This window comes from Miscanthus floridulus, chromosome 11 (assembly GCF_019320115.1).
Source record: "Miscanthus floridulus cultivar M001 chromosome 11, ASM1932011v1, whole genome shotgun sequence".
Lineage (NCBI taxonomy): Eukaryota > Viridiplantae > Streptophyta > Magnoliopsida > Poales > Poaceae > Miscanthus > Miscanthus floridulus.
Window position 1 is genome coordinate 73,262,049 of NC_089590.1, and position 11,809 is coordinate 73,273,857.

Here is an 11,809-nt window from a genome sequence, read left to right on the forward strand (position 1 = left end):
GACGAAATCAAAAACTAATTGCACAGTTTGGTTGTACTTTACGAGACGAACGTTTTGAGTCTAATTAGTCAACGATTGGACAATTATTACCGAATACAAACGAAATAATACAGTATGCTACAATGTTACAGGAATCTGGCGGCGCCAAATCGGACAGCAACTAAACGAAATACTACAGTGTGCTGCAGCATTACGGGAATCCGGCGGAGCCAAATCGGCCAGCAACTAAACGCGGCTAGCTGTAGTAGCCTGCGAGAGGAGAGCAGGTGTGTCCGTCCAGTTGGCGTGATAAGTTAAAAAAGCACTTCGACTTTTTTGCCGTAACAACGACGCAGCAGCGGCAGCAGCAAACGGGAGCGTTGCGAACTGGAGCTGTCCACTTGTCCAGTGAGAATCTGCCCAACGTTACCATGTCTCTCTGCTGCTTTCGCCGGCCCGCCGGGCCCTAAAACGACCTCCGAACAGAAGGGAGATCGCCACTAATAGTAACAGCTCAGCCGAACTATTATACAGCATTTTTTTCTGTTTTTGTTTAAAAGATCAACAATAAAATATTATCATTGTTGATGCGAAATGCAACCATGCATCTACTACTAAAAAATAACTGCGATTTGCAAATGCATCATCAGACTGCTGCTATCAGTCGACGTCTCTAGTCCTCACAGCTGATACAGAAAGAAAGAACACACGGGGCAGCTGCTCCATGCCCAAATCAAGCACAGGCAATACTCGTACGTACTAAAATTTAAGAATAGCAAACACACTAGTATATATGTGTCTGGTGGTTTTCCCTCTTTTTCTTGGAAAAGACCCATATAATTCACTGCTAGTGTGGTAGATTGTAGAAACGTAAGGCCATCGAGTAACTACTCGGCCCACAAGAGCGGCTCATGCATCCCGACGACGTCGCAGCCGTCGTACTCCTCGGCGGCCATTGCCGCCGCCGGCCACACCGGTGGCCACCACAGCCCGTCCCTCAGGTCGAGGAGGAGGTCCGGCAGGTCGAACAGCGCGCACTCCTGGCCCTGCCCGCCGTCGCCGTCGCCGTCGCCGTGCGTCGTCGTCGCCACGGGGCAGCAGCAGTCAGCAGCAGCCTGCTCCGGCGACGCGTCGGCGTCGGCCGCGGGGGACGACGGCAGCAGCTCGGCCGACGGCGACGGAGACGGCGGCGCGTCACAGTGCACGTCCGCGGCCGCGGCCGCCTGCGCCGCCGCGGCCTGGATGTCCGCGGGGGAGGTGGACGCCGGCCGGGGCAGCTCGTGGGCGCGGTCCGGGAAGTTGAGGTGCGCGGCGCGGCCCTTGATGGCCAGCGCCGCCACGTCGTGCGCGCGCGCCGCCATCTCGGCCGTCGGGAACGTGCCCAGCCAGATGCGCGACTTCTTGCGGGGCTCCCGGATCTCGGAAACCCACTTGCCCCAGCTCCGGCGGCGCACGCCACGGTACGACGGGTGCTTGTACCCGCTCCGGCTTCTGGTGGCGGTGGCCGCTGCCGCCTCTTCGGCCTTGTTGTTCCCGACGCTCGCCTCGGTGTCGTCGATGCTGCAGCAGCAGCTGCTGCTCTCCTCGCCTTGGTGCCCATTATTGGTGCTGCCGTTGGCTTCTACTTCTTGGGAGTCCGGCGAAGAGGCTCTCTTCCGCTTGTTCGTGCCTTTGCAGGAGTTCTTGGGAATAACCTCTTGCGGCGCGTCATTGACGACAGAGGAGGAGGATGTAGAGGACGAAGAAGAGCAAGATGTGGTGGGTGCATTGCTTGTGTCCACTGCCATGGCTCGTTGGGCTGTAGCGTCCATGGCTAGGCTAGGAGCACTGGGAGAGGGAAGTGCCGAGTGCGGGGAGGTAGAGTTGAGCGCCCCTCAGCTATAAATAGTGGTAGCCTAGTGCCTTTGCTCCGTGGCCTGGTGGGGCCTCAGTTATTTCTGAATTTAAGCCATTTTTTTCTATTCACGAATCAACTTGCTAACTCATATACGTTTTAAAAAATATATAAAAATAGAGTAACCTAACATATTAATATAGAAAATATGTGAGCGTACACAAATGACTTATAGAAAAGTGTTTAAACTTAACTCTTCACGGAGAGTTAACTTATCATTTTTTTGTTCTTCTTACTCAATAAAATATTTATAAGCTTGCTCTTTTAATATTGTTGGAACTATCCTTAGGACAAGGATCAACTCCATTTCCATTACATGGTAGAAATTTTCGTAAATCTAACATGTTTTACTAAATGATTTAGAAATTTCATCAGAGCCAACAAACCAGAGGAGGAGGGCCAAATTCACCCCTGAATAGTAAAATTCCACAAAATGGTGTTTATTTTGGTTGTTCTTGAAGGACTAAGGGCATGCCTTTTTCAACTTTTATCTAGCTTCTGCCAGCCAAAAGCCAGAGGCTAAAACAATACAATCCAACTGTTCAGTTGGCTTTTAAAAAACAGGAAGGTTGGCTTACGAGGAAATGAACTAAAATTTTAAATGTGCTTTGAGAGGAGTTTTCTGGCTTTCGGTGTGCTGAGAAGTTAAAAAATTATACCAAAGTTAATAGCAAAAGAAACAACAGCAAAAAAAGCAGTTTTTAAGTTAAAAGTCTAAAAGTTGCAGCTCAAAATAAAAAAAAAAACATGCCCCTAGTTCGGTTTTGGTAGAAAATTGTAGGCACTGACATTTACTAAGTGCTCAAAAACTCAACGGGCTTAAGGCTTGTGTATGTTGAATAGTTGGTCTGTCAGACTCCATCGTCTTTGGTTAATTGGTTACTATTAACGAATACATGCTTTGTTTCAAATTATAGTTCACTTTTATTTTGCTCTAAATTAAATTTATTTAAACTTAATTAAGTTTTTAGAAAACTATAATGTCATCTATAAGTTTACATAAACGCACTATGTAAACATTATTCCAACAAGAATTTAATAAATCTAATTTAATGTTGTAAATATTGGTATATTTTCTAAAAAGTTAGAAAAGTTTGATTTACGGTGAAGTGAGCTATTGTATAGAACGGAGACAGTAAGACAAGTCAATCATCTGCCGGGGAAATGGGATAGCCCGATCCAAATAAATTAATGTACTCCCTCCATACTTAAAAATGAAGTTGTTTTGGATAAGATTTGGATCAAACATTGAAAACATAAATCATGAATAACTTTTAAGTTGTTGAGTTTAGAAATGTGAAAACCATATGTATAGATTTGTCTTGAAAAATACTTTCATAAAAATTTACATATATCACTTTTTGATAAATATCTTTATAAAAATAAGTAGTCAAAGTTATGCTTTAGAGACCGTATCGCTGTCCAAAACGACTTTATTTTTTAGTATGGAGGGAGTATCTAAGAACAGGTTTAATTAACATACGTGGCATTGCTTAACAAGACGCAAATGGTAGGTTAAGAGAGCATCCACGCCGTGTGGTGTTGCCTTTCACCATCTCTTTGTCAAGTTTCGGTTCGGAGTGATTGGAACATAACCGTACCACGGTGGAATTTCCAGAGATCTTTTCTAAAGCAACCTTAAACTTGACGAAGGATAGACCATTCAGGCCCCGTTTAGATATAAAGTATTTTTTTAGAGTTTTAGAAAAGTACTATGGTTTCGTAAAATACTATGTTTTAGAGTGTCATGAAGTGTTTGGGTGCTACAAACTTTATGGTTTCGAATACCATGGTATTGCGGAAAGTGTAGTTGTCGATGCGGGACCCACATGATACCCCGCAAGAGAGAGAGAAGATCTAGTCTAACTAAGATTCTTTCCATGTGATCTTAGTAGTAGTACTTTTCAGTAATCCTACTAGGATCTCTCATTGTAAACCGACTAGGACTCTGGCCTCCTGACTATATAAAGGAGGGCAGGGCCCCTGGGGAAAAAGACAACAGAACAACAATTGTACGACACAACACAATCAATCCAACGTAGAGGCTAACGCCGGCTGGACGTAGGGCTGTTACTCGATCAACGATCGAGGGTTCGAACCAGGATAAGTCGTTTGTCTCTTGCGTTCACCATCGAGTTCTGCATACGCTGAAGCCCGAACAATACTGCCCCGGGGACCCCCGTGGCAGGCTATCGGTGGTAAAACATCGACAGCTGGCGCGCCAGGTAGGGGCTTTCGGCGACTTTGCATCCGAGAGCTCGATGGACCTCGATAACATGATCTTCCCGACGGGATCAACTTTCATCTTCGGCTCATGGATCTGCGAGGCGGACAACTACGGCAAGTTTCAAGGCCATCTCCTCAAAGATCCGGATCATCATGAAGAATTTCCTATTTCAACAACTACGACGGATTAGCTCACCAGAAGATTCGCGCAGCTCATAATATCCGATTCAAATCAGATTTCACGGCTACGCGCATCCGACTCGAATTCAAGTTCCGTGTCCAAGGTGAAGTTTTATCCGAGTCCTTTCAAGAAACCGAGTTCTTTTTCAGCAGGATTCCAGAGCACAACCCAAAATAACTCAGATTACATTCAGAGTTCTTTCAAGAAGTCGAATTCTTTTCCGTTTGGGCTCGACAACATGGCAAAATCCTATCAGGGACAGTTCGAAAGATCCTTCAATCCAATGCTTGGGATACCACTAACAGGAGCCCAGGAGGGTCTCGTGCTAACGATAACATCACAAGACTGTATCATCCACTGGCCAGGTCCCGTTCCTGAAGATAGCGGAATCCAACTAGTCGGCACAACAACAACAGCTATTCTACCTTACCAAGAAGGAGACTCAATCTGCGACATCAAGGCATCTACTGAAGTCATCAGCAACTCCGACAGTATGAAAACTAACACCAATAATAGAACGGCTCACGCACGGGAAGTACTCATGGTTCGGCGTCCTCGGTCACCATTAAATCCCCCAGAAGCACCCGATGTCAGGTCATCAGATGAATCAGAATCCAACATATCACCCTTTGCCTAGGGCTACGATGGAGAAACAGAGAGTCAGAAACAAGCTAGAGAAAGGAAAAACAAGTTGAAGCAAGGGCGCCAACACCGTGCTAGGCAGCGCAGGGAAGCCTGGATCAGATATGAGTCAGAGTTAGCTGAATACGACAGAAGAAAATCACAACGAGAAGTCGAAGGAAGACGCATGGCAAATACGCCTTACGATAAGATTCGAGAAGCATTAGAAGAACTCAGAGCAACTTCACATCCCGATGAGAAGTATGAACAGCTCCAAGACTTACTCCGGTCGACGATCCCAAGAACGCATGAAGAGAGAGACCAATCAAGACTACCCGCTAGATCAACAACCCACAGGCAAGAAGATCAAAATCAAAGGAAGTCTGCCTTCGAAAGACTTGGGCCAGGTGGAAGCCATAACGGAGGAAGTAGGAAGGAACATAATCAAGGCCACCAATTTGAACAACCAAGAAAGACCAGGAGTAAGGTGCCTACCCGGACAGCCTCGCGGAATTATTCCCATCAAAACAACAGTTGGCCAGAAGGAAGTGCCGAATTCAAATTCAAAGAAGCCGGAACACACGACAGATTCCCCTGTTTCGCGAACAGGCTTGCATCAGTACGATTACCCCACAAATTCAAACCGTCTAACCACTCTAAGTATGATGGCAAAACCGAACCAAGGCAATGGCTCAGAATATATTCACAATCAATTGAACTAGCTGGAGGAGACGACGATATCAAGACCCTGTTCTTTCCCATGGCACTAGAAGCCATGCCCCTCCAATGGTTCGACAAATTAAATCCAGGATCTATCAGAAATTGGGAGGACTTGCAAAGAGCTTTTTGTGAAAATTTCGCAGGAATCATTACACACCCAATCACTCATGTAGAACTGAAAGGACTCAAGCAAAAGGGAGGCGAAAGTCTCAGAAATTACTATCGACGATTCGGCGAACTACGGGCTCAAGTGCATGACATCACCGAACGAGAAGTAATTGAAGCTTTCTCTCACGGAATCATGGCTAGGTGGCAATTTCAAGACTTCTGCAAAGAAAATCCGAGAAACAATGAAGAGTTCAGACAAACAGTAGAAAAGATGATTACTGCAGAAGAAAAAACACGAGAAAGGTTTCCGGATAGAAGCAACCAGGACAACCCGGACAAGCAAAATCATCGAAATAGCAGACATCAAGAAAGAAAACGTAGACCAGACAATACCGTGGCAATGGCCGACAAATCAAAGAAGTTTTCCAAACCCAGAAGATATGATGACATTGAAAACATATGTTGCCCATTGCACCCTAATGGGAGGCACACCATCGAAAATTGCTACACTTTCAATGATCGATACACAAGAAAAGATAGTAAGGAGAACACCAAAGAGGACAATCAAAAAAAAGATGAAGACAACCATGAGGACAAAGATTCCAAAAACCCAGGGGAACGGTAGCAGTGATCTTCTTAGGGGCTCCAGATTGCAGAAGCAAACATCAAGAAAAGCTAGCACTACGGACTATCATGATAGCAGAACCGGCTACACCAAGATATCTCAATTGGTCACAGTACCCTATCCAATTTACCAGAGAAGACCAATGGACTAGCGTGGGAAATGTAGGCCATTATCCACTGGTTCTAGATCCAACTATTGCTGGTATGACTGTCACCAAAGTACTAATCGACGGGGGAGCCGGACTCAACATCATCTTTTCAGAAACACTAAGGAAGATGGGACTACAACTCGCCGAGATGATCACACCAACAAGCACACCTTTTTATGGAATAGTACCCAGCAAAGCAGCCATGCCACTCGGACAAATTACTTTACCCATTACTTTTGGAACTCCTTCGAACTACCGAACAGAGTTTATCAAATTTGAGGTCGCAGACTTCGATTCGTCATATCATGCAATCCTCGGACGCCCAGCACTGGCAAAATTCATGGCAATACCACATTATCCGTACTTATTGCTTAAGATGCCAGGACCCAACGGTATCCTTTCTCTTCGAAGTGATTTGAAGCGTGCTTTTGACTGTGACGTTTAGGCAATCCAAATTGCAGCCAAAGCACAAGCCGACAATGGAAGAAAAGAAATAGCCACAATTGCTGCAGAGATGAGCCAAGAAGAATTAGAAATATTGGCTAAAAAGCCCAGCATCATCACACCACCAAAAGAAGCCGACGTCAAGCAAATCGACTTGGGCACTGACGATACCTCCAAGACAGCAACCATCAGTGCTCACCTCTTGGCAAAATAGGAACTCGCGCTCACCAACTTTCTTTGGGACAACAAAGATATCTTCGCTTGGAAGCCGGCCGACATGCCAGGTGTCCCAAGAGAGTTGGCTGAGCACAGAATTGATGTTAATGAAAGCTCCAAACCTGTAAAGCAACGGCTACGACGATTCTCACCCGACAAAAAGGCAGCGATTAAAAAGGAAATCACAAAACTGATGGCAGTCAGATTCATCAGAGAAATCCTTCATCCAGACTGGCTAGCAAACCCGGTCCTTGTGTAGAAGAAGAACACGGACGAGTGGCGCATGTGCGTCGACTACACAGATCTCAACAAACATTGCCCAAAAGATCCATTCGGGCTACCACGCATTGACTAGATAGTCGACTCAACAGCAGGGTCTGCACTATTATTCTTTCTCGATTGCTATTCAGGGTATCACCAGATCATATTAAAAGAACAAGACCAGAGCAAGACGTCTTTCATTACTCCGTTCGGTGCTTACTGTTACAAGACCATGTCGTTTGGACTAAAGAACGCTGGCGCCACATACCAAAGAGCTATCCAAACTCGCCTTGGGGATCAAATCGGTGAAAATGTGGAGGCATACATGGATGATGTAGTGGTGAAAACAAAGAACCCAGACACTCTGATTGAAGATTTAAAGCAAACCTTCGAAAACTTGAAGAGATGGAGATGGAAGTTGAACCCAAATAAATGTGTATTCGGAGTTCCCTCGGGACAACTACTCGGATTTTTGGTCAGTCAGCGCGGGATTGAAGCCAGCACCAAGCAAATTTGAGCTATAACAGAAATGGGCCCACCTAGAAGTATCAAAGATGTGCAGAAACTAACAGGATGCATGGCGGCCCTCAACCGTTTCATATCAAGACTCGGCGAAAAGGGGTTACCTTTCTTTAAACTACTAAAGAAGACAGACAAGTTTGAGTGGACAAAAGAGGCCGACGAAGCTTTCGAGAAACTTAAGGCATACCTCACATCCTCACCAATTCTCACACCCCCAAGGAAAGATGAAGATATGATGCTATACATTGCGACGACTACTGCTGTGGTCAGCACGGCAATAGTCGTAGAAAGAGAAGAAGAAGGACGCGTGTATAAAGTACAACGACCCATATACTACATCAGTGAAGTATTATCTGAATCAAAAATACGGTACCCGCATGTATAAAAACTACTCTATGCCCTATTGATCACTTCACGCAAGCTTCGCCACTATTTTGAAAGCCACCAGATCACAGTAGTGACAGACTTCCCGCTCGGAGACATCTTACACAACAGAGATGCGACGGGACGCATATCAAAGTGGGCAGTTGAACTCGGAGCTCTTAACATCGATTTCACCCCACGGAAAGCAATCAAATCTCAAGCCCTTGCCGATTTTGTGGCCGAGTGGACAGAGATTCAACAGCCTTTATCAGATACAATCTTTGACCACTGGAAGATGTACTTTGATGGGTCACTCAAACTAGGCGGAGCCGGTGCAGGTGTTCTCCTCATTTCCCTAGAAGGAAAACAACTCAAGTACGTCCTTCAGATATTATGGCAAGCTACAAATAACGAAGCAGAATATGAAGCCCTCATCCACGGCCTACGAGTGGCAATTACCCTCGAAATAAAGAGATTACTCATATACGGCGATTCAGCAGTAGTCATCAACCAAGTCAACAAAGATTGGGATTGCACCAAAGAAAACATGGGTGCTTACTGTGCTGAAATACGGAAACTTGAAAAACATTTCCAAGGATTAGAAATTCTACACGTCCTGCGCGATTCCAACATTACAGCAGATGTCCTCGCTAAGCTCGGATCAGACAGAGCGAAGGTTCCACCCGGCGTATTCATAGAAGAGCTATCAGTTCCCTCTATCAAACAACCCGGTGAGACAACCCCTGAAATTCAGGCTAAAGGCGTTCAGATCTTGGTAATCAACACTTCATGGAGCCAAGTTTTCATCGACTATATCAAAGAAAATAAATTGCCAGCAGATAAAGCAGAAGCCACCCAAGTTGTTCACAGAAGCAAAAACTACGTTCTAGTAGGAGATAGACTTTATAGAAGAGCAGCATCATCAGGAGTACTCCTAAAATGTGTCTCATTTGAAGAAGGCAAAGAGATCCTAGACGAAATACACTCAGGTTGCTGTGGAAATCATGCCGCTTCAAGAACACTGGTTGACAAAGCATTTCGCACCGGATTCTACTGGCCAACCGCTTTGAAAGACGCAGAAGAACTTGTCAGAAAATGCAAAGGTTGCCAAATGTTTGCAAGACAAGCCCATGTACTAGCTCACAATCTTATCTGCATCCCACCCGCTTGGCCTTTTTCCTGCTGGGAGCTGGATCAAGTAGGACCCCTGAAGAAAGCAAAAGGCGGCTTCGAGTACATCTTTGTAGCAATCGACAAGTTCACCAAGTGGATTGAATACAAACCACTCGCGAAATACAGCGCAACCAAAGCAGTCAAGTTCATCCAGGACATCATGCATCGCTTCGGCATGCCCAATCAAATCATCACAGATCTAGGCTCCCCCTTCACAGCTACAGAATTCAAAAGCTGGGCACAAGACTGTGGTTTCAGTATAGACTATGCGTCTGTTGCACATCCAGAAGCCAACGGACAAGTAGAAAGGGCTAATGGACTCATACTAACCGGATTAAAACCAAGGTTATACGAAGAACTAGTGGACTATGGGTCCAAATGGATTGAAGAATTACCTAAAGTAGTATGGGGGCTACGAACTCAAATAAGCAGAGCAACAGGCTACTCACCCTTCTTCCTAGTTTACGGGTCAGAGGCCGTATTGCCTGCCGACTTGATCTAGACATCACCAAAGATAGAACAATACGATGAAGGAGAAGCAGAACACACAAGAAGATTAGAACTCGACAGCTCAGAAGAAGTCAGAGTAAACGCTACCCTCCAATCAGCCAGATACCTACAAGGTTTAAGACGACACTACAACAAGAGTACCCATCCTCGATCATTACAAGTCAGAGACTTAGTGCTAAGAAGGATACAAAAGACTGACGGACGACATAAGCTACTCAGTCCATGGGAAGGTCCGTTCATTATCACAAAAGTCACCGGACCAGGCACATACAAGTTAATAACTGAAGATGGAAGAGAAGTCAGCAATACATGGCACATCAGCCAGCTAAGAAGATTCTACGTGTAAAAACAACTCAAGAAAAAACAGATATGCAAGCCACAAGGGACCAACGTTCACAATCAACAAAGGACAATATTCCTCGACAACATATGTATTAGTTTATATTCATGATCAATAAAGATGATATTCATCCACAGCATGTCTTGTCGTGACTTTCAACGAGTTGTTTTCACGAAACAAAAAGCAAAATGGCTGAAAACATGCCTGAGCATCCCGGCCGAGAGCAAAATAGCTGAAAAGACGCTTGAGCTCGCCGATAAGGGTAGCTAAAAGCTAACACCCGAAACAAAAAGCAAAGTGGCTGAAAACATGCCTAAGCATCCCGGCCGAGAGCAAAATAGCTGAAAAGACGCTTGAGCCCGCCGATGAGGGTAGCTAAAAGCTAACACATAAAACAAAAAGTAAAATGGCTGAAAACATGCCTGAGCATCCCGGCCGAGAGCAAAATAGCTGAAAAGACACTTGAGCCCACCGATGAGGGTAGCTAAAAGCTAACACACGAAACAAAAAGCAAAATGGCTGAAAACATGCCTGAGCATCCCGGCCGAGAGCAAAATAGCTGAAAAGACGCTTGAGCCCGCCGATGAGGGTAGCTAAAAGCTAACACCCGAAACAAAAAGCAAAATGGCTGAAAACATGCCTGAGCATCCCGGCCGAGAGCAAAATAGCTGAAAAGACGCTTGAGCCCGCCGATGAGGGTAGCTAAAAGCTAACACCCAAAACAAAAAGCAAAATGGCTGAAAACATGCCTGAGCATCCCGGCCGAGAGCAAAATAGCTGAAAAGACGCTTGAGCCCGCCGATGAAGGTAGCTAAAAGCTAACACCTAAAACTAGTCGACCGAAATTAAGCTTAAAAAGACCCTCCAGCTCTTCGTTCCGAAAAGCAAGAGGCTCGGGGGCTACATCCAGATAGGAATACTTTTTCCTCAGAAAAGCACAAGCGCCACTCAAGAAAGCACTCGGATGCCGAAGTTTGTCAAGGCAACATTCTATGCCGAGTCGTTTTTACATAGCACAGACGAAAGGTTGTCAACACAAAGATCTACACCTAACAAGTCATAGCGCGGACAAAGCACTCGACGGATCACAAAAGAGGAAGAAAAGAAAAGTACTCGACAAATCGAGGGATTTCGTCAGGATAACGCACGGAGTTGTTTACAGAGCAGAAACGAAAACGGGACAAAGTACTCAGCAAGTCAAGTAACTCCGAACACACCCAGGCAAAGAATACATCAACGAAAATAAAGAATTTTCATTTGAAGAGGAGTGTAATATTACAAGAGGATGGTCAATTGGATTAGGCATTGTCATCAGGAAGGGAAATATCAATATTAAGACTGTCTACAACCCTACTGGCTAAACCTTCGACCTCAGGCTCCATCCTCTCAACAGCATCAAGGTATTCTTGGCTATCAGCTTCCTCTGCTATCTTGGACAGAGGCGCCTCTGGAGCAAGGACCCGGACCTGGGCCAGCAC

General features: G+C 45.4%; 1 protein-coding gene across 1 annotated transcript; it reads right to left on the bottom strand.

Moving 5' to 3' along the window:
• Nucleotides 1-532: 532 nt before the first annotated feature.
• Nucleotides 533-1,819, bottom strand: LOC136493752 (ethylene-responsive transcription factor ERF024-like). The gene has a single exon (XM_066489898.1). The coding sequence runs from the start codon at nt 1,788-1,790 to the stop codon at nt 867-869; it is 924 nt and encodes a 307-aa protein (XP_066345995.1). The 5' UTR covers nt 1,791-1,819; the 3' UTR covers nt 533-866.
• Nucleotides 1,820-11,809: the final 9,990 nt, after the last annotated feature.

What these genes read in the sequence shown, in the direction of transcription:
- LOC136493752 (XM_066489898.1), bottom strand. Translation starts at nt 1,790, where the DNA reads ATGGACGCTACAGCCCAACGAGCCATGGCAGTGGACACAAGCAATGCA.